Source organism: Nerophis lumbriciformis, linkage group LG14 (genome assembly GCF_033978685.3).
Source record: "Nerophis lumbriciformis linkage group LG14, RoL_Nlum_v2.1, whole genome shotgun sequence".
NCBI classification, from domain to species: Eukaryota; Metazoa; Chordata; class Actinopteri; order Syngnathiformes; family Syngnathidae; genus Nerophis; species Nerophis lumbriciformis.
This window is the reverse complement of record NC_084561.2, coordinates 42,943,824-42,966,327: the sequence shown is the minus strand read 5'-3', so window position 1 is coordinate 42,966,327 and position 22,504 is coordinate 42,943,824. Positions and strand designations below refer to the sequence as shown.

Genomic DNA, 22,504 nt, shown 5'->3' with positions numbered 1-22,504 from the left:
TTGCCTGTTAAAGAAAGGAGACTGATCCAATGCAGCACAGACATTCGCGTGCCACGCTGTCACGACCGAGACGCACACGCAATCATATGGGAGCCGCGCAGAGCGCACCTCCAAGCGGGGTGAGCCCCACCCCTTTCGTGAGCGCACTGCGCGCGGAGTGACCCCTGTTACGCGCCCCCGGCAACAGGGGTGGCGGGCAGGTAAGCTGCGCGGGCGGAGCGCGCGGAGTGACCCCTGTTACGAGCCCCCGGCCACGGGGGTGGCGGGCAGGTAAGCTGCTTACCTGCTGCGCGTGACGCCGGCCGCGGCGAAGGCGGACGAGGCGGGGTGTCGGTGCGGTGGGCGCGGTGGTGACCCTGGACGTGCGTCGGGCCCTTCTCGCGGATCGCCTCAGCTACGGCTCCCGGTGGGGCCCTCTCGGGGGAAGGGGCCTCGGTCCCGGACCCCGGCGAGGCGTCGGGGGCCTTCTCCGCTCCGTAAAAGTGTCCATCTCTTTTTTTTTTTTTCTTCTGTTGTGGCATATGCTGCAGGTGCCTGCTCGTTTTTCGTATGTGGGTAACAACATTTAACTATGTATATATATTTACCAATTGGTTTAACTGCCACCTGCCTGAATCTATTTAAAATCTAATTGTTTTTTTATTTCAACCAAGTACAACCCATTTATCATTTATTTATTTATAACCGCCCGACCCGACCCGACCCGACCCGACCCGCGGATAAAATCTAATTTTTTAAAATTTCATCCGCCCGATCCGCGGATAAAATCTAATTTTTTTAAATTTCATCCGCCCGATCCGCGGATAATCCGCGGACTCCGCGGTTGTGCCCGCAAACCGCGCATCTCTAATATATATATATATATATATATATATATATATATATATATATATATATATATATATATATACATACATACACATACAAACCCCGTTTCCATATGAGTTGGGAAACTGTGTTAGATGTAAATATAAACGGAATACAATGATTGGCAAATAATTTTCAACCCATATTCAGTTGAATATGCTACAAAGACAACATATTTGATGTTCAAACTTATCAACTTTTTTTTACTTGTTTGTAAATCTGACTGTGATGAAGTCAGTGCCTCACCGCACGTCACTGCAAAGTAGTAATCCAAATTATAAGTATAAAGGAAGGATTTTGTGGCGACTCACTAAGCGACTGGTGGCTTCAAATCAACCACGATCGAACGTCTTTCTTCCCTATTGTACACAAAACAAATGGTAGAACATTAACCGTGGTATCTCCTCTATGTACACACTAATATACCACCTTTTCATCAGTGCCTGGCGTGGTGTTTGCATACCTGTGTGTGTGTTTATTACAGTGCCTGCTTGTAAAAGTATAACAGTGACATCACATGGAAAGCAAGGCGGGGGGGCGGGCTATAAAGGCCCAAATTGAGCATCGGCCATTCTTAGACGCAGGTGAGGCGGATCGAATCGCGGAGGAATAATCCTTGTCGCTACGTGATCATCGTCGTTTTTTTTTTCCGCGAGCGTCTTCCATTGCAGAAGTTGACGTTTGAATATCGCGATGTGCTCTGGGGGCTTCGCCAAGTGTCTGGGGATCAGTTTGATGCCCCTGTCCATTGTGTGTGTGCTGTGCAACATCCTGCTCTTCTTCCCGGGCGGGAAGACCGTGGAGAGTAAATTCATCACAGATGAAGTCTGGTATTTTGGAGGCATTCTCGGCTCGGGTGTGTTGGTGAGTTTGTCGACGTGATGAAGCCTGAAGCACTTGTAATGATAGAATGATACGTTGTGTCATAAACAATCTACATGGCACATTTTAGAGATGTCCGATAATATCGGCCTGCCGGTGTTATCGGCCGATAAATGCTTTAAAATGTAATATCGGAAATTATCGGTATTGTTTTTTTTAATATCGGTATCGTTTTTGTTTTTTAGGGCCCGCATGGCCCATTGCAAAAGGACTCCCGAAGGGAGTCCTTATGCAATGGGACATAAGGACCTATTGAATTTCTAAGGTTTTATCATTAGGGCCCGCATGGCCCATTGCATAAGGACTCCCAAAGGGAGTCCTTATGCAATGGGACATAAGGACCTATTGAATTTGTAAGGTTTTATTCTTTATTCTTTATTCTTCCGCCGCCACATTAAACTGTAATGGGGACGGCGTGGTGCAGTGGAAGAATGGCCGTGGGCGACCCGAGGGTCCCTGGTTCAATCCCCACCTAGTACCAACCTCGTCATGTCCGTTGTGTCCTGAGCAAGACACTTCACCCTTGCTCCTGATGGGTGCTGGTTAGCGCCTTGCATGGCAGCTCCCTCCATCAGTGTGTGAATGTGTGTGTGAATGGGTAAATGTGGAAGTAGTGTCAAAGCGCTTTGAGTACCTTGAAGGTAGAAAAGCGCTATACAAGTACAACCCATTTATCATTTATCATTTAATTTGACCCACTTAACATGCTTCAAAACTCACCATATTTGACCCACACATCAGGACCTGCGAAAATTACCTTTTTTAAAAAAAAAACGAACCCCAAAACTCAAAATTGCGCTCTAGTTAGGGCCCGCATGGCCCATTGCATAAGGACTCCCAAAGGGAGTCCTTATGCAATGGGACATAAGGACCTATTGAATGTGTAAGGTTTTATTCTTTATTCTTTATCCTTCCGCCGCCACATTAAACTGTAATTTGACCCACTTAACATGCTTCGAAACTCACCATATTTGACCCACACATCAGGACCTGCGAAAATTATCTTTTTTTTTAAAAAAACGAACCCCAAAACTCAAAATTGCGCTCTAGCGCCCCCTACGGAAAAAAAAAAACTAGTTATTCTTTTTTCTTCCGCCGCCACATAAAACTGTAATTTGACCCACTTAACATGCTTCAAAACTCACCATATTTGACCCACTCATCAGTACCTGCGAAAATTACCTTCTTTAAAAAAAAAAAACCAAAATACTCAAAATTGCGCTCTAGCGCCCCCTAGAAAAAAAACCAACTAGACTGCCTATATCTCCCACTAGGAAGATCGGAGAGACATGAAACAAAAACCTGTATGTAGGTCTGACTTAGACCTAGTTTTCATAATTGTATATCATCGGGCAGAAATCAACAGGAAGTTGGCAATTCCCCCTTCAAGACAAAAAAGTACTAAAAACAGTCACTTTTGCCTCTTTGAGCTGTAATTTGACCCCCTTAACATGCTTCAAAACTCACCGAACTGAACACACACATCAGGACTGGCAAAAATTGCGATCTAATAAAAAAACCTAACCCCAAATCTCAAAATAGCGCAATTTTTTAATGAAACGCACAAAAAACTGCTCCTCGGATGAAAAAACTGACAAAACTGCCTGTAACTCCCACTGGGAAGGTCGGAGAGACATGAAACAAAAACCTCTATGTAGGTCTCACTTAGACCTACATTTCATAAATTGACAACCCCCAGCAAAAATCAACAGGAAGTTTGCTATTCCCCCTTCAAAACAAATTTTTTGTAAAAACCGGTCACCTTCCTTCAAAAACGATCTCCTCTGAGCGCGTTTGTCGTTTCGCCTTCAAACTAACACAGGAGAGAGATTAAACCCTTGTGTATAAAATAACAGAACAGTTTTTTAATACCTGCTCCGGTTTTGATTTTATGACCCTTCAAAGACCCGCTGCGCTGAAGCTGCTGCGCTGCTGTTTTTTTAAGATGGCTGCTTAAAAGCAGGAAGCACCAACGTGCCCACACAATGCAGACAAGGTAGGTACACTAGACAAAAGTCTTGGGACACTTCAGACTAAAAGTAGACAAAAGTATTGGGACACTTATGACTATCACTGGACAAAAGTATTGGGACATTTAGGACTAGCACCTGCCAAATACGCGGGCCCGACCAACGCTGCTTACAGCTTTAATTCGTTATTATTATTCTTCCGCACTTTGCAGCTTTGCGCTGTAATTTGACCCCCTTAACATACTTCAAAACTCATCAAATTTAACACACACATCAGGACCTCCAAAAATTGCCTTTTAATGAAAAAACCGAACCCCAACTTTCAAAATTGCGCTCTAGCGCCCCCTAGAAAGAAAACTGCCTCTAACTCCCAGTAGGAATGTCATAGAGACATGAAACAAAAAACCTATATGTAGGTCTCACTTAGACCTACCTTTCCTTAATTAATAATAAAAAATTAATAATTTCCTCGGGCAAAAATCTACAGGAAGTTGGCAATTCCCCCTTCAAGACAAAAAAGTACTAAAAACAGTAACTTTTGCCTCTTTGAGCTGTATTTTGACCCCCTTAACATGCTTCAAAACTCACCGAACTGAACGCACACATCAGGACTGGCAAACATTGCGATCTAAAAAAAAAAATCAAAATAGCGCTCTACTGCAATTTTTTAATAAAACGCAAAAAAAACTGCTCCTCGGAAGAAAAAAATGACAAAACTGCCTGTAACTCCCACCGGGAAGGTCGGAGAGACATGAAACAAAAACCTCTATGTAGGTCTCACTTAGACCTACATTTCATAAATTGACAACCCCCAGCAAAAATCAACAGGAAGTTTGCTATTCCCCCTTCAAAACAATTTTTTTGTAAAAACCGGTCACCTTCCTTCAAAAACGATCTCCTCTGAGCGCGTTTGTCGTTTCGCTTTCAAACTAACACAGGAGAGATTTTGTGATTACAATGACAGACGCACTTTTTTTATAACTGCTCCGGTTTTGATTTTATGACCCTTCAAAGACCCGCTGCGCTGATGCTGCTGCGCTGCTGTTTTTTTAAGATGGCTGCTTAAAAGCAGGAAGCACCAACGTGCCCACACAATGCAGACAAGGTAGGTACACTAGACAAAAGTCTTGGGACACTTCAGACTACAAGTAGACAAAAGTATTGGGACACTTAGGACTAGCACCTGCCAAATACGCGGGCCCGAACAACGCTGCTTGCAGCTTTAATTATTATTATTATTATTATTCTTCCGCAACTTTGCGCTGTAATTTGACCCCCTTAACATACTTCAAAACTCACCAAATTTTACACACACATCAGTAATATACGGCAAATCTTTTTATCTAAAAAACAAACCTCAAAACTCAAAATTGCGCTCTAGCGCCCCCTACGAAAGAAAAAACGAGACTGCCTGTAACTCCCACTAGGAAGGTTGGAGAGACATGAAACAAAAACCTTTATGTAGATGTGACTTAGACCTAGATTTCATAATGGTATGTTTTCGGGCAAAAATCAACAGGAAGTTGGCAATTCCCCCTTCAAGACAAAAAAGTACTAAAAACAGTCACTTTTGCCTCTTTGAGCTGTAATTTGACCCCTTTAACATGCTTCAAAACTCACCAAACTGAACGCACACATCAGGACTGGCTAACATTGCGATCTAAAAAAAAAACCTAACCCCAAATCTCAAAATTGCGCTCTACTGCAATTTAATAAAACGCAAAAAAAAACCTGCTCCTCGGAAGAAAAAAATGACAAAACTACCTGTAACTCCCACTGGGAAGGTCGGAGAGACATGAAACAAAAACCTCTATGTAAATTGACAACCCCCAGCAAAAATCAACAGGAAGTTTGCTATTCCCCCTTCAAAACACATTTTTTGTAAAAACCGGTCACCTTCCTTCAAAAACGAACTCCTCTGAGCGCGTTTGTCGTTTCGCCTTCAAACTAACACAGGAGAGAGATTGAACCCTTGTGATTACAACGACAGAAGCTCTTTTTTTTATAACTGCTCCGGTTTTGATTTTATGACCCTTCAAAGACCCGCTGCGCTGCTGTTTTTTTAAGATGGCTGCTTAAAAGCAGGAAGCACCAACGTGCCCACACAATGCAGACAAGGTAGGCACACTAGACAAAAGTCTTGGGACACTTCAGACTAAAAGTAGACAAAAGTATTGGGACACTTATGACTATCACTGGACAAAAGTATTGGGACAGTTAGGACTAGCACCTGCCAAATACGCGGGCCCGACCAATGCTGCTTGCAGCTTTAATTTTGTTTTGTTTTTTATTAAATCAACATAAAAAACACAAGATACAGTTGCTTTTACGACCTTGCTGGCCAGGCGATTGATCTTGTTTAATTGGAAGCTGGCTCGCCCCCCCCCATCACACGGCCGTTGGATTAGAGAGGTTCTCTACAATCTAAAACTGGAAAAACGTAGGTTTTCGCTAAAAGGCTCGGCTCAAGCATTTGAAAGCTCGTGGAGTCCTTTTTTGCTGTATGTCAACTCTCTTGACCTATGCCCAGACGCAGATGAGGAATAATCTCCCTTTTATTTATTAGTATTATTTTATTCTATTTTTATTTTATTATATATTTTTATTACTATTATTAAATTTTTATTTTTATTTTATTATTATTATTATATATTTTTTTATATATATCTGTCTGTCTCTGGCCTCGTATGTGTGTGTGTGTGTGAGAATGTGTCTGTCTTTGTCGTCTTACTTGTTCTATAATTGTGCCATTTGTCCCTCGTTAGTGGGACATTTTTCAACATATTCAAACCTTTCCACCTTTGACACATTCCGCTATTCTGGAAATTCAAACTGCCCTTTTCCAAGTCAAAAAAATTCCCGATTTTCCCGAAATTCCCTAATACCATTTACTACTTCAACATTTCTTGCCCGATTAAAAAAATTCTAACACCAACCAATTCAGCTCATTAAGGACATTCATGCTCCTAATAATTTTCGGGGGAAAAATCCCGCTTTTCCCAAAATTCCCAAATTTCCAGGAAGTTCCCATTGAAATGAATGGGACATTTTTCCAAGTTGCACAATTCCCACATTTTTCAACATATTCAAACCTTTCCACCTTTGACACATTCCGCTATTCTGGAAATTCAAACTGCCCTTTTCCAAGTCAAAAAAATTCCCGATTTTCCCGAAATTCCCTAATACCATTTACTACTTCAACATTTCTTACCCGATTAAAAAAATTCTAACACCAACCAATTCAGCTCATTAAGGACATTCATGCTCCTAATAATTTTCAAAGAAAAATCCCGCTTTTCCCAAAATTCCCAAATTTTCAGGAAGTTCCCATTGAAATGAATGGGACATTTTTCCAAGTTGCACAATTCCCACATTTTTCAACATATTCAAACCTTTCCACCTTTGACACATTCCGCTATTCTGGAAATTCAAACTGCCTTTTTCCAAGTCAAAAGAATTCCCGATTTTCCCGAAATTCCCTAATACCATTTACTACTTCAACATTTCTTGCCCGATTAAAAAAATTCTAACACCAACCAATTCAGCTCATTAAGGACATTCATGCTCCTAATAATTTTCAAAAAAAATCCCGCTTTTCCCAAAATTCCCAAATTTCCAGGAAGTTCCCATTGAAATGAATGGGACATTTTTCCAAGTTGCACAATTCCCACATTTTTCAACCTATTCAAACCATTCCACCTTTGACACATTCCACCACTCTGGGAATTCAAACTACCCTTTCTCCAAGTTCAAAAAAATTCCCGATTTTCCCGATTTTCCCGAAATTCCCTTATACCATTTACTACTTCAACATTTCCTGCCCAATTTAAACAATTCCAACACCAATCAATTCGGCTCATTCAGGACATTCATGCTCCTAATCATTTTCCAAAAGAAATCCCGCTTTTCCCAAAATTCCCAAATTTCCAAGAAGTTCCCATTGAAATGAATGGGACATTTTTCCAAGTTGCACAATTCCCACATTTTTCAACATATTCAAACCATTCCACCTTTGACACATTCCACCATTATGGAAATTCAAACTACCCTTTCTCCAAGTTCCAAAAAAATTCCAGATTATCCCGAAATTCTCTAATACTATTTACTACTTCAACATTTCTTGCCCGATTTAAACAATTCCAACACCAACCAATTCAGCTCATTCAGGACATTCATGCTCCTAATCATATTTTTAAATATCCCGCTTTTCCCAAAATTCCCAAATTTCCAGGAAGTTCCCATTGAAATGAATGGGACATTTTTCCAAGTTGCACAATTCCCACATTCTTCAATCTATTCAAACCATTCCACCTTTGACACATTCCACCATTCTGGAAATTCAAACGACCCTTTTTCCAAGTTCCAAAAAAATTCCAGATTTTCCCGAAATTCCCCTAATACCATTTACTACTTCAACATTTCTTGCCCGATTTAAACAATTCCAACACCGACCAATTCAGCTCATTCAGGACATTCATGCTCCTAATCTTTTTTTTTTTTTAATCCCGCTTTTCCCAAAATTCCCAAATTTCCAGGAAGTTCCCATTGAAATGAATGGGACATTTTTCAAGTTGCACAATTCCCACATTCTTCAATCTATTCAAACCATTCCACCTTTGACACATTCCACCATTCTAGAAATTCAAACGACCCTTTTTCCAAGTTCCAAAAAAATTCAAGATTTTCCCGAAATTCCCCTTATACCATTTACTACTTCAACATGCATTGCCCGATTTAAACAATTCCAACACCAACCAATTCAGCTCATTCAGGACATTCATGCTCCTAATCATTTTCAAAAAATCCCACTTTTCCCAAAATTCCCAAATCTCCAGGAAGTTCCCATTGAAATGAATGGGACATTTTTCCAACTTGCACAATTCCCACATTCTTCAAACCATTCCACCTTCAACACATTCCACCATTCTGGGAATTCAAACTACACTTTTTCCAAGTTCCAAAAAATTCCAGATTTTCCCGAAATTCCCAACCAAATACCATTTACTACTTCAACATTTCTTGCCCGATTTAAATAATTCCAACACCAACCAATTCAGCTCATTCAGAACATTCCTGCTCTTAATAATTTAAAAAAAAAAATCCTGCTGTTCTCAAAATTCCCAAATTTCCAGGAAGTTCCCATTGAAATGAATGGGACATTTTTCCAAGTTGCACAATTCCCACATTTTCCATTCTATTCAAACCATTCCACCTATGACACATTCCACCATTCTGGAAATTCAAACTATCCTTTTTCCAAGTTCAAAAAAATTCCAGATTTTCCCGAAATTCCCTAATACCATTTACTACTTCAACATTTCTTGCCCGATTTAAACTACTCCAACACCAACCAATTCACCTCATTCAGGACATTCGTGCTCCTGATCATTTTCGAAAAATCCCACTTTTCCCAAATTTCCAGGAAGTTCCCATTGAAATGAATGGGACATTTTTCCAAGTTGCACAATTCCCACATTTTTCAACATATTCAAACCTTTCCACCTTTGACACATTCCGCTATTCTGGAAATTCAAACTGCCCTTTTCCAAGTCAAAAAAATTCCCGATTTTCCCAAAATTCCCTAATACCATTTACTACTTCAACATTTCTTGCCCGATTAAAAAAATTCTAACACCAACCAATTCAGCTCATTAAGGACATTCATGCTCCTAATAATTTTTTATTTTTTTTAATCCCGCTTTTCCCAAAATTCCCAAATTTCCAGGAAGTTCCCAATGAAATGAATGGGACATTTTTCAAGTTGCACAATTCCCACATTCTTCAATCTATTCAAACCATTCCACCTTTGACACATTCCACCATTCTGGAAATTCAAACTACCCTTTCTCCAAGTTAAAAAAAATTCCCGATTTTCCCAATTACCATTTACTACTTCAACATTTCTTGCCCGATTTAAAAAATTCTAACACCAACCAATTCAGCTCATTAAGGACATTCACGCTCCTAATCATTTTCAAAGAAAAATCCCGCTTTTCCTAAAATTCCCAAATCTCCAGGAAGTTCCCATTGAAATGAATGGGACATTTTTCCAACTTGCACAATTCCCACATTCTTCAACCCATTCCAGCTTTAACACATTCCACCATTCTGGAAATTCAAACTACCCCTTTTCTAAGTTCAAAAAAATTCCAGATTTTCCCGAAATTCCCAATTACCATTTACAACTTCAACATTCCTTGCCCGATTTAAACAATTCCAACACCAACCAATTCAGCTCATTCAGGACATTCATGCTCCTAATAATTTTCAAAAAAAATCCTGCTTTTCTCAAAATTCCCAAACTTCCAGGAAATTCCCATTGAAATGAATGGGACATATTTCCAAGTTGCACAATTCCCACATTTTTCAACTTATTGAAACCTTTCCACCTTTGACACATTCAACAATTCTGGAAATTCAAACTACCCTTTCTCCAAGTTCCAAAAAAATTCCAGATTATCCCGAAATTCCCTAATACCATTTACTACTTCAACATTTCTTGCCCGATTTAAACAATTCCAACACCAACCAATTGAGCTCATTCAAGACATTCATGCTCCTAATAATTTTCCAAAAAAAAAATCCCGCTTTTCCCAAAATCCCCAAATTTCCAGGAAGTTCCCATTGAAATGAATGGGACATTTTTCCAAGTTGCACAATTCCCACATTTTTCAATATATTCAAACCTTTCCACCTTTGACACATTCCACTAGTCTGGAAATTCAAACTGCCCTTTTCCAAGTCAAAACAATTCCCGATTTTCCCGAAATTCCCTAATACCATTTACTACTTCAACATTTCTTGCCCGATTAAAAAAATTCTAACACCAACCAATTCAGCTCATTAAGGACATTCATGCTCCTAATAATTTTCAAAAAAAATCCCGCTTTTCACAAAATTCCCAAATTTCCAGGAAGTTCCCATTGAAATGAATGGGACATTTTTCAAGTTGCACAATTCCCACATTCTTCAATCTATTCAAACCATTCCACCTTTGACACATTCCACCATTCTAGAAATTCAAACGACCCTTTTTCCAAGTTCCAAAAAAATTCAAGATTTTCCCGAAATTCCCCTTATACCATTTACTACTTCAACATGTATTGCCCGATTTAAACAATTCCAACACCAACCAATTCAGCTCATTCAGGACATTCATGCTCCTAATCATTTTCAAAAAATCCCACTTTTCCCAAAATTCCCAAATCTCCAGGAAGTTCCCATTGAAATTAATGGGACATTTTTCAAACTTGCACAATTCCCACATTTTTCAACCTATTGAAACCTTTCCACCTTTGACACATTCCACCAATCTGGAAATTCAAACTACCCTTTTTCCAAGTTCAAAAAAATTCCAGATTTTCCCAAAATTCCCTAATACCATTTACTACTTCAACATTTCTTGCCCGATTTAAACTATTCCAACACCAACCAATTCAGCTCATTCAGGACATTCGTACTCCTGATCATTTTCAAAAAAATCCCACTTTTCCCAAATTTCCAGGAAGTTCCCATTGAAATGAATGGGACATTTTTCCAAGTCGCACAATTCCCACATTTTTCAATCTATTCAAACCATTCCACCTTTGACACATTCCACTATTCTGGAAATTCAAACTGCCCTTTTCCAAGTCAAAACAATTCCCGATTTTCCCGAAATTCCCTAATACCATTTACTACTTCAACATTTCTTGCCCGATTAAAAAAATTCTAACACCAACCAATTCAGCTCATTAAGGACATTCATGCTCCTAATAATTTTCAAAAAAAATCCCGCTTTTCACAAAATTCCCAAATTTCCAGGAAGTTCCCATTGAAATGAATGGGACATTTTTCAAGTTGCACAATTCCCACATTCTTCAATCTATTCAAACCATTCCACCTTTGACACATTCCACCATTCTAGAAATTCAAACGACCCTTTTTCCAAGTTCCAAAAAAATTCAAGATTTTCCCGAAATTCCCCTTATACCATTTACTACTTCAACATGTATTGCCCGATTTAAACAATTCCAACACCAACCAATTCAGCTCATTCAGGACATTCATGCTCCTAATCATTTTCAAAAAATCCCACTTTTCCCAAAATTCCCAAATCTCCAGGAAGTTCCCATTGAAATTAATGGGACATTTTTCAAACTTGCACAATTCCCACATTTTTCAACCTATTGAAACCTTTCCACCTTTGACACATTCCACCAATCTGGAAATTCAAACTACCCTTTTTCCAAGTTCAAAAAAATTCCAGATTTTCCCAAAATTCCCTAATACCATTTACTACTTCAACATTTCTTGCCCGATTTAAACTATTCCAACACCAACCAATTCAGCTCATTCAGGACATTCGTACTCCTGATCATTTTCAAAAAAATCCCACTTTTCCCAAATTTCCAGGAAGTTCCCATTGAAATGAATGGGACATTTTTCCAAGTCGCACAATTCCCACATTTTTCAATCTATTCAAACCATTCCACCTTTGACACATTCCACTATTCTGGAAATTCAAACTGCCCTTTTCCAAGTCAAAAAAATTCCCGATTTTCCCGAAATTCCCTAATACCATTTACTACTTCAACATTTCTTGCCCGATTTAAACTATTCCAACACCAACCAATTCAGCTCATTCAGGACATTCGTGCTCCTGATCATTTTCAAAAAATCCCACTTTTCCCAAATTTCCAGGAAGTTCCCATTGAAATGAATGGGACATTTTTCCAAGTTGCACAATTCCCACATTTTTCAACATATTCAAACCTTTCCACCTTTGACACATTCCACTATTCTGGAAATTCAAACGACCCTTTTTCCAAGTTCCAAAAAAATTCCAGATTTTCCCGAAATTCCCCTAATACCATTTACTACTTCAACATTTCTTGCCCGATTTAAACAATTCCAACACCGACCAATTCAGCTCATTCAGGACATTCATGCTCCTAATCTTTTTTTTTTTTAATCCCGCTTTTCCCAAAATTCCCAAATTTCCAGGAAGTTCCCATTGAAATGAATGGGACATTTTTCAAGTTGCACAATTCCCACATTCTTCAATCTATTCAAACCATTCCACCTTTGACACATTCCACCATTCTGGAAATTCAAACTACCCTTTCTCCAAGTTAAAAAAAAATCCCGATTTTCCCAATTACCATTTACTACTTCAACATTTCTTGCCCGATTTTAAAAATTCTAACACCAACCAATTCAGTTCATTAAGGACATTCACGCTCCTAATAATTTTCAAAGAAAAAATCCCGCTTTTCCTAAAATTCCCAAATCTCCAGGAAGTTCCCATTGAAATGAATGGGACATTTTTCCAACTTGCACAATTCCCACATTCTTCAACCCATTCCAGCTTTAACACATTCCATTATTCTGGGAATTCAAACTACCCTTTCTCCAAGTTCAAAACAATTCCCGATTTTCCCTAATACCATTTACTACTTCAACATTTCTTGCCCGATTTAAAAAATTCTAACACCAACCAATTCAGCTCATTAAGGACATTCATGCTCCTAATAATTTTCAAAGAAAAATCTCGCTTTCCCCAAAATTCCCAAATTTCCAGGAAGTTCCCATTGAAATGAATGGGACATATTTCCAAGTTGCACAATTCCCACATTTTTCAATATATTCAAACCATTCCACCTTTGACACATTCCACCCTTCTGGAAATTCAAACGACCCTTTTTCCAAGTTCCAAAAAAATTCCAGATTTTCCCAAAATTCCCCTTATACCATTTACTACTTCAACATGTATTGCCCGATTTAAACAATTCCAACACCAACCAATTCAGCTCATTCAGGACATTCATGCTCCTAATCATATTTTTAAATATCCCGCTTTTCCCAAAATTCCCAAATTTCCAGGAAGTTCCCATTGAAATGAATGGAACATTTTTCAAGTTGCACAATTCCCACATTCTTCAATCTATTCAAACCATTCCACCTTTGACACATTCCACCATTCTGGAAATTCAAACGACCCTTTTTCAAAGTTCAAAAAAATTCCAGATTATCCCGAAATTCTCTAATACTATTTACTACTTCAACATTTCTTGCCCGATTTAAACAATTCCAACACCAACCAATTCACCTCATTCAGGACATTCGTGCTCCTGATCATTTTCAAAAAATCCCACTTTTCCCAAATTTCCAGGAAGTTCCCATTGAAATGAATGGGACATTTTTCCAAGTTCCACAATTCCCACATTTTTCAACCTAATCAAACCATTCCAACATCAACACATTCCACTCATCCTGGACATTCAAACTAACACTTTCCCAAGTTCCAAACCAAATTCCCGTTTTCCTGGAAATTCCAAACTCTTCAACATTCAAACTATTCTTACATTCATACTACATTCACACGGAATTGCCTCTTCTAGTTACATTATGTCTTTTCTTTTACATGTTTTCTGTTGTTTGCTTTGATTCTATTTGGACAATATGCTGTGGGTGAACACAACTCTAAATGGCCAGACTTTGGACACCCCTGCATAATCTACTGTATCATGATTCAATGCTCCTGTATTATAAAACGTGATCTGACGGTATATTTATATTGCATTACGTTGATTTCTAACTACTTGTTAACCAAGTTCACCCTCTGTTATTGTGTGCATGTGGACGGCAGATGATCTTCCCAGCCTTGGTCTTCCTGGGTCTGAAGAACAATGACTGCTGTGGTTGCTGTGGTAACGAAAGCTGTGGGAGGAGATTTGCGGTGAGGTCAATAAAATGTAAACATTTACACAAATGAGGAGGGCGATGACCTGATGTACATCAGAAGGCAGTTCCCCCGTCTTATTGCACACTGGTCTGCTTTTCTCTAATCAACACATGCTGTAGATAAATGTTATCTCGAGATAATTGATTTTGATTCTTCTTGTCCTTTCAGATGCTGAGTTCCATACTGTTTGCAACTATTGGTGTCATAGGAGCTGGTTACTCAGTCATCGTTTCTGCTGTAGCCATAAACCGTGGACCGGAATGTTTTGTTGTAGTTAACAACACAAACATGTGGACCTACCCTTTCTCCGATGGGTATAAAATGCCATCCATCTTCTTCCACTTATCCGAGGTCGGGTCGCGGGGGCAGCAGCCTAAGCAGGGAAGCCCAGACTTCCCTCTCCCCAGCCACTTCGTCCAGCTCTTCCTGTGGGACCCCGAGGCGTTCCCAGGCCAGCCGGGAGACATAGTCTTCCCAACGTGTCCTGGGTCTTCCCCGCGGCCTCCTACCGGTCGGACGTGCCCTAAACACCTCCCTAGGGAGGCGTTCGGGTGGCATCCTGACCAGATGCCCGAACCACCTCATCTGGCTCCTCTCCATGTGGAGGAGCAGCGGCTTTACTTTGAGCTCCTCCCGGATGGCAGAGCTTCTCACCCTATCTCTAAGGGAGAGAACCGCCACCCGGCGGAGGAAACTCATTTCGGCCGCTTGTACCCGTGATCTTGTCCTTTCGGTCAGAACCCAAAGCTCATGACCATAGGTGAGCTGTCTTGGTTGACAAGACTCTGCAACATCGCGTGGACATCGGGGGCGGTACCACTGGATTGGCAGACCGGGGTGGTGGTTCCTCTCTTTAAGAAGGGGAACCAGAGGGTGTGTTCTAACTATCGTGGGATCACACTCCTCAGCCTTCCCGGTAAGGTCTATTCAGGTGTACTGGAGAGGAGGCTACGCCGGATAGTCGAACCTCGGATTCAGGAGGAACAGTGTGGTTTTCGTCCTGGTCGTGGAACTGTGGACCAGCTCTATACTCTCGGCAGGGTCCTTGAGGGTGCATGGGAGTTTGCCCAACCAGTCTACATGTGTTTTGTGGACTTGGAGAAGGCATTCGACCGTGTCCCTCGGGAAGTCCTGTGGGGAGTGCTCAGAGAGTACGGGGTATCGGACTGTCTGATTGTGGCAGTCCGCTCCCTGTATGATCAGTGCCAGAGCTTGGTCCGCATTGCCGGTAGTAAGTCGGACACGTTTCCAGTGAGGGTTGGACTCCGCCAAGGCTGCCCTTTGTCACCGATTCTGTTCATAACTTTTATGGACAGAATTTCTAGGCGCAGTCAAGGCGTTGAGGGGATCTGGTTTGGTGGCTGCAGGATTAGGTCTCTGCTTTTTGCAGATGATGTGGTCCTGATGGCTTCATCTGGCCAGGATCTTCAGCTCTCACTGGATCGGTTCGCAGCCGAGTGTGAAGCGACTGGGATGAGAATCAGCACCTCCAAGTCCGAGTCCATGGTTCTCGCCCGGAAAAGGGTGGAGTGCCATCTCCGGGTTGGGGAGGAGATCTTGCCCCAAGCGGAGGAGTTCAAGTACCTCGGAGTCTTGTTCACGAGTGAGGGAAGAGTGGATGGTGAGATCGACAGTGCGGCGTCTTCAGTAATGCGGACGCTGTATCGATCCGTTGTGGTGAAGAAGGAGCTGAGCCGGAAGGCAAAGCTCTCAATTTACCGGTCGATCTACGTTCCCATCCTCACCTATGGTCATGAGCTTTGGGTTATGACCGAAAGGACAAGATCAAGGGTATAAAATGCCTATTAAATATGTTCATTTACAGCCGTGAATTTATCTTGTCCAATGCAAACATGAGTGCCACTATATTGCCAAAAGTATTTGGCCACCTGCCTTGACTCACATATGAACTTGAAGTGCCATCCCATTCCTAACCCAGAGGGCTCAATATGACCTTTTGCAGCTATTACAGCTTCAACTCTTCTGGGAAGGCTGTCCACAAGGTTGCAGAGTGTGTTTATAAGAATTTTTCCACCATTCTTCCAAAAGCGCATCGGTGAGGTCACGCAGAAGGCCTGGCTCTCAGTCTCTGTTCTGATTCATCCCAAAGGTGTTCTATCGGGTTCAGGTCAGGACTCTGTGCAGGCCAGTCAAGTTCATCCACACCGGACTCTGTCATCCATGTCTTTATGGACCTTGCTTTGTGCACTGGTGCACAGTCATGTTGCTCCCAAACTGTTCCCACAAGGTTGGGAGCATGGAATTGTCCAAAATGTTTTGGTATCCTGGAGCATTCAAAGTTCCTTTCACTGGAACTAAAAGGCCAAGCCCAACTCCTTAAAAAAACAACCCCACACCATAATTCCTCCTCCTACCAAATTTCACACCCGGCACAATGCAGTCCAGAAACGTAGCGTTCTCCTGGCAACCTCCAAACCCAGACTGGTCCATCAGATTGCCAGATGGAAAAGTGTGATTCATCAGTCCAGAGAAGGCTCTGAGTCCAGTGGTGACATGCTTTACACCACTGCATCCCACGCTTTGCATTGGACTTGGTGATGTGTGGCTTAGATGCAGCTGCTCGGCCATGGAAACGCATTCCATGAAGCTCTCTGCGTACTGTACGTGGGCTAACTGGAAGGTGACATGAAGTTTGGAGCTCTGTAGCAACTGACTGTGCAGAAAGTCTTTGCACTATGCTGACCTCTCCGTCAGTTTACGTGGCCTACCACTTGGTGGCTGAGTTGCTGTTGTTCCCAAACTCTTCACTTTTCTTATAATAAAGGTGACTTTGGAATATTTAGGAGCGAGGAAATTTCACGACTGGATTTGTTGCACAGGTGGCATCCTGTGACAGTTCCACGCTGGAAATCACTGAGAGCGGCCCATTCTTTCACAGAAACAGTCTCCATGCCTACACTCTTAGAAATAAAAGTGCTAAGTAGAACCATATATGATTCTTCGGCTCGTCCTCATAGGAGAACCCTTTTTGGCTCCAGGTAGAACCTTTTCATAAAGGTTCCACCTGGAACCCTTTTGGAGGGTTCTAACTAGAACTGTGTGTGTAAGGTTCCACCCAGAACCCCCCCATGAGAGGTTCTACAAAGAACCCACGCAGGGAGTTCCACTAAGAACCCTTTCGTATTTCAAGGGTTTCATCTAGAACCCACACAGGGAGTTCCACTAAGAACCCTTTCGTATTTCAAGACTTTCATCTAGAACCCACACAGGGAGTTCCACTAAGAACCCTTTCGTATTTCAAGGGTTTCATCTAGAACCCACACAGGGAGTTCCACTAAGAACCCTTTCGTTTGTCAAGGGTTTCATCTAGAACCTATGCAGGGAGTTCCACTAAGAACCCTTTCATGTTTCAAGGGTTTCATCTAGAACTCACACAGGGAGTTCCACAAAGAACTCTTTCATGTTTCAAGGGTTTCATCTAGAACCCACGCAGGGAGTTCCACTAAGAACCCTTTCGTATTTCAAGGGTTTCATCTAGAACCCACACAGGGAGTTCCACTAAGAACCCTTTCGTTTGTCAAGGGTTTCATCTAGAAGCCATGCAGGGAGTTCCACTAAGAACCCTTTCATGTTTCAAGGGTTTCATCTAGAACCCACACAGGGAGTTCCACTAAGAACCCTTTCGTTTGTCAAGGGTTTCATCTAGAACCTATGCAGGGAGTTCCACTAAGAACCCTTTCATGTTTCAAGGGTTTCATCTAGAACCCACACAGGGAGTTCCACTAAGAACCCTTTTGTATTTCAAGACTTTCATCTAGAACCCACGCAGGGAGTTCTACTAAGAACCCTTTTGTATTTCAAGGGTTTCATCTAGAACCCACACAGGGAGTTCCACTAAGAACCCTTTCGTTTGTCAAGGGTTTCATCTAGAACCTATGCAGGGAGTTCCACTAAGAACCCTTTCATGTTTCAAGGGTTTCATCTAGAACTCACACAGGGAGTTCCACTAAGAACCCTTTCGTTTGTCAAGGGTTTCATCTAGAACCTATGCAGGGAGTTCCACTAAGAACCCTTTCATGTTTCAAGGGTTTAATCTAGAACCCACACAGGGAGTTCCACTAAGAACCCTTTCGTTTGTCAAGGGTTTCATCTAGAAGCCATGCAGGGAGTTCCACTAAGAACCCTTTCATGTTTCAAGGGTTTCATCTAGAACCCACACAGGGAGTTCCACTAAGAACCCTTTCGTTTGTCAAGGGTTTCATCTAGAACCCACACAGGGAGTTCCACTAAGAACCCTTTCGTTTGTCAAGGGTTTCATCTAGAACCCACACAGGGAGTTCCACTAAGAACCCTTTCGTTTGTCAAGGGTTTCATCTAGAACCCACACAGGGAGTTCCACTAAGAACCCTTTCGTTTGTCAAGGGTTTCATCTAGAACCTATGCAGGGAGTTCCACTAAGAACCCTTTTGTATTTCAAGACTTTCATCTAGAACCCACGCAGGGAGTTCCACTAAGAACCCTTTCGTATTTCAAGGGTTTCATCTAGAACCCACACAGGGAGTTCCACTAAGAACCCTTTCGTTTGTCAAGGGTTTCATCTAGAACCTATGCAGGGAGTTCCACTAAGAACCCTTTTGTATTTCAAGACTTTCATCTAGAACCCACGCAGGGAGTTCCACTAAGAACCCTTTCGTATTTCAAGGGTTTCATCTAGAACCCACACAGGGAGTTCCACTAAGAACCCTTTCGTTTGTCAAAGGTTTCATCTAGAACCTATGCAGGGAGTTCCACTAAGAACCCTTTCATGTTTCAAGGGTTTCATCTAGAACCCACACAGGGAGTTCCACTAAGAACTCTTTCATGTTTCAAGGGTTTCATCTAGAACCCACACAGGGAGTTCCACTAAGAACCCTTTCGTATTTCAAGGGTTTCATCTAGAACCCACACAGGGAGTTCCACTAAGAACCCTTTCGTTTGTCAAGGGTTTCATCTAGAACCTATGCAGGGAGTTCCACTAAGAACCCTTTTGTATTTCAAGACTTTCATCTAGAACCCACGCAGGGAGTTCCACTAAGAACCCTTTCGTATTTCAAGGGTTTCATCTAGAACCCACACAGGGAGTTCCACTAAGAACCCTTTCGTTTGTCAAGGGTTTCATCTAGAACCTATGCAGGGAGTTCCACTAAGAACCCTTTCATGTTTCAAGGGTTTCATCTAGAACCCACGCAGGGAGTTCCACTAAGAACCCTTTCGTATTTCAAGGGTTTCATCTAGAACCCACGCAGGGAGTTCCACTAAGAACCCTTTCGTTTGTCAAGGGTTTCATCTAGAACCCACACAGGGAGTTCCACTAAGAACCCTTTCATGTTTCAAGGGTTTCATCTAGAACCCACGCAGGGAGTTCCACTAAGAACCCTTTCGTTTGTCAAGGGTTTCATCTAGAACCTATGCAGGGAGTTCCACTAAGAACCCTTTTGTATTTCAAGACTTTCATCTAGAACCCACGCAGGGAGTTCCACTAAGAACCCTTTCGTATTTCAAGGGTTTCATCTAGAACCCACACAGGGAGTTCCACTAAGAACCCTTTCGTTTGTCAAAGGTTTCATCTAGAACCTATGCAGGGAGTTCCACTAAGAACCCTTTCATGTTTCAAGGGTTTCATCTAGAACCCACACAGGGAGTTCCACTAAGAACTCTTTCATGTTTCAAGGGTTTCATCTAGAACCCACACAGGGAGTTCCACTAAGAACCCTTTCGTATTTCAAGGGTTTCATCTAGAACCCACACAGGGAGTTCCACTAAGAACCCTTTCGTATTTCAAGGGTTTCATCTAGAACCCACACAGGGAGTTCCACTAAGAACCCTTTCGTTTGTCAAGGGTTTCATCTAGAACCTATGCAGGGAGTTCCACTAAGAACCCTTTTGTATTTCAAGACTTTCATCTAGAACCCACGCAGGGAGTTCCACTAAGAACCCTTTCGTATTTCAAGGGTTTCATCTAGAACCCACACAGGGAGTTCCACTAAGAACCCTTTCGTTTGTCAAGGGTTTCATCTAGAACCTATGCAGGGAGTTCCACTAAGAACCCTTTCATGTTTCAAGGGTTTCATCTAGAACCCACGCAGGGAGTTCCACTAAGAACCCTTTCGTATTTCAAGGGTTTCATCTAGAACCCACGCAGGGAGTTCCACTAAGAACCCTTTCGTTTGTCAAGGGTTTCATCTAGAACCCACACAGGGAGTTCCACTAAGAACCCTTTCATGTTTCAAGGGTTTCATCTAGAACCCACGCAGGGAGTTCCACTAAGAACCCTTTCGTTTGTCAAGGGTTTCATCTAGAACCTATGCAGGGAGTTCGACTAAGAACCCTTTTGTATTTCAAGACTTTCATCTAGAACCCACGCAGGGAGTTCCACTAAGAACCCTTTCGTATTTCAAGGGTTTCATCTAGAACCCACACAGGGAGTTCCACTAAGAACCCTTTCGTTTGTCAAAGGTTTCATCTAGAACCTATGCAGGGAGTTCCACTAAGAACCCTTTCATGTTTCAAGGGTTTCATCTAGAACCCACACAGGGAGTTCCACTAAGAACTCTTTCATGTTTCAAGGGTTTCATCTAGAACCCACACAGGGAGTTCCACTAAGAACCCTTTCGTATTTCAAGGGTTTCATCTAGAACCCACACAGGGAGTTCCACTAAGAACCCTTTCGTTTGTCAAGGGTTTCATCTAGAACCTATGCAGGGAGTTCCACTAAGAACCCTTTTGTATTTCAAGACTTTCATCTAGAACCCACGCAGGGAGTTCCACTAAGAACCCTTTCGTATTTCAAGGGTTTCATCTAGAACCCACACAGGGAGTTCCACTAAGAACCCTTTCGTTTGTCAAGGGTTTCATCTAGAACCTATGCAGGGAGTTCCACTAAGAACCCTTTCATGTTTCAAGGGTTTCATCTAGAACCCACACAGGGAGTTCCACTAAGAACTCTTTCATGTTTCAAGGGTTTCATCTAGAACACACACAGGGAGTTCCACTAAGAACCCTTTTGTTTGTCAAGGGTTTCATCTAGAACCTATGCAGGGAGTTCCACTAAGAACCCTTTCATGTTTCAAGGGTTTCATCTAGAACCCACACAGGGAGTTCCACTAAGAACTCTTTCATGTTTCAAGGGTTTCATCTAGACCTGACACAGGGGGTTCTAAAAACATCCCTTTTCAAAGGTTTTCACCGATAACCGTCTTGTCTTCTGAGGGTTCTATAAAGAACCATATTGTATTCTACAGATCAGTTTAGTTCATATTATATTGTGGTCATTTATCATGTTGACATTGAACAAACATTCAAAACATTTGAATGAGAAAAACATTTATTTAAAGATAGGCACTATGTTATCAGGAAGTATGTCCCTGGTGACACAGGATCTTACCCATGCTTTCAACAATCCCTGAAGAACTCTTTCTTCCAAAAAACGGTTCTCTGGATCAAAATAGTTCTTACTGGAACCCTTAGTGTTAGTGAGAACCCTTTTAAAACCAATTATTCAGAAAAGGGGTTGTAAAGGGTTCTCTGGATCAAAATGGTTCTTACTGGAACCATTAGCGTTACCAAGAACCCTTGAAAAACCCTTTCTTCGGGAAAGGGTTTTTCAGAAGCAAATAAATGATAAATGGGTTATACTTGTATAGCGCTTTTCTACCTTCAAGGTACTCAAAGCGCTTTGACACTATTTCCACATTTACACACTGATGGCGGGAGTTGGCATGCAAGGCGCTAACCAGCAGCCATCAGGAGCAAGGGGTGAAGTGTCTTGCCCAAGGACACAACGGACGTCACTAGGATGGTAGAAGGTGGGGATTGAACCCCAGTAACCAACAACCCTCCGATTGCTGGCACGGCCACTCTACCAACTTCGCCACGCCGAAATGGTTCCAGTTAGAACCTCAGCCCTTGTAGAAGAACCCTTTTAGAACCCTTATTTCTAAGAGTGTAAGTGCGTGATTAGGACACCTGATTCTCATCATTTGGATGGAGTGGCCAAATACTTTTGGCAATATAGTGTATAATGCTGATTTATAATCATTTTCACTCACCTTCTCCAGGG

At 41.7% G+C, this 22,504-nt stretch overlaps 1 protein-coding gene across 1 annotated transcript in view; it reads left to right on the top strand.

The window, feature by feature from the left end:
• Positions 1-1,518: 1,518 nt before the first annotated feature.
• The window catches only part of tm4sf4 (transmembrane 4 L six family member 4), a 21,677-nt gene continuing 691 nt past the window's right edge, over positions 1,519-22,504 (top strand). Inside the window, exons 1-4 of the mRNA XM_061975505.2 lie at positions 1,519-1,731; positions 14,350-14,439; positions 14,614-14,759; positions 22,503-22,504. The exon at positions 22,503-22,504 is cut by the window's right edge and continues 185 nt beyond it. Coding sequence (XP_061831489.2) covers positions 1,561-1,731; positions 14,350-14,439; positions 14,614-14,759; positions 22,503-22,504 — 409 coding nt within the window. The 5' untranslated portion in view covers positions 1,519-1,560. The remainder of the gene's footprint in view (positions 1,732-14,349; positions 14,440-14,613; positions 14,760-22,502) is intronic.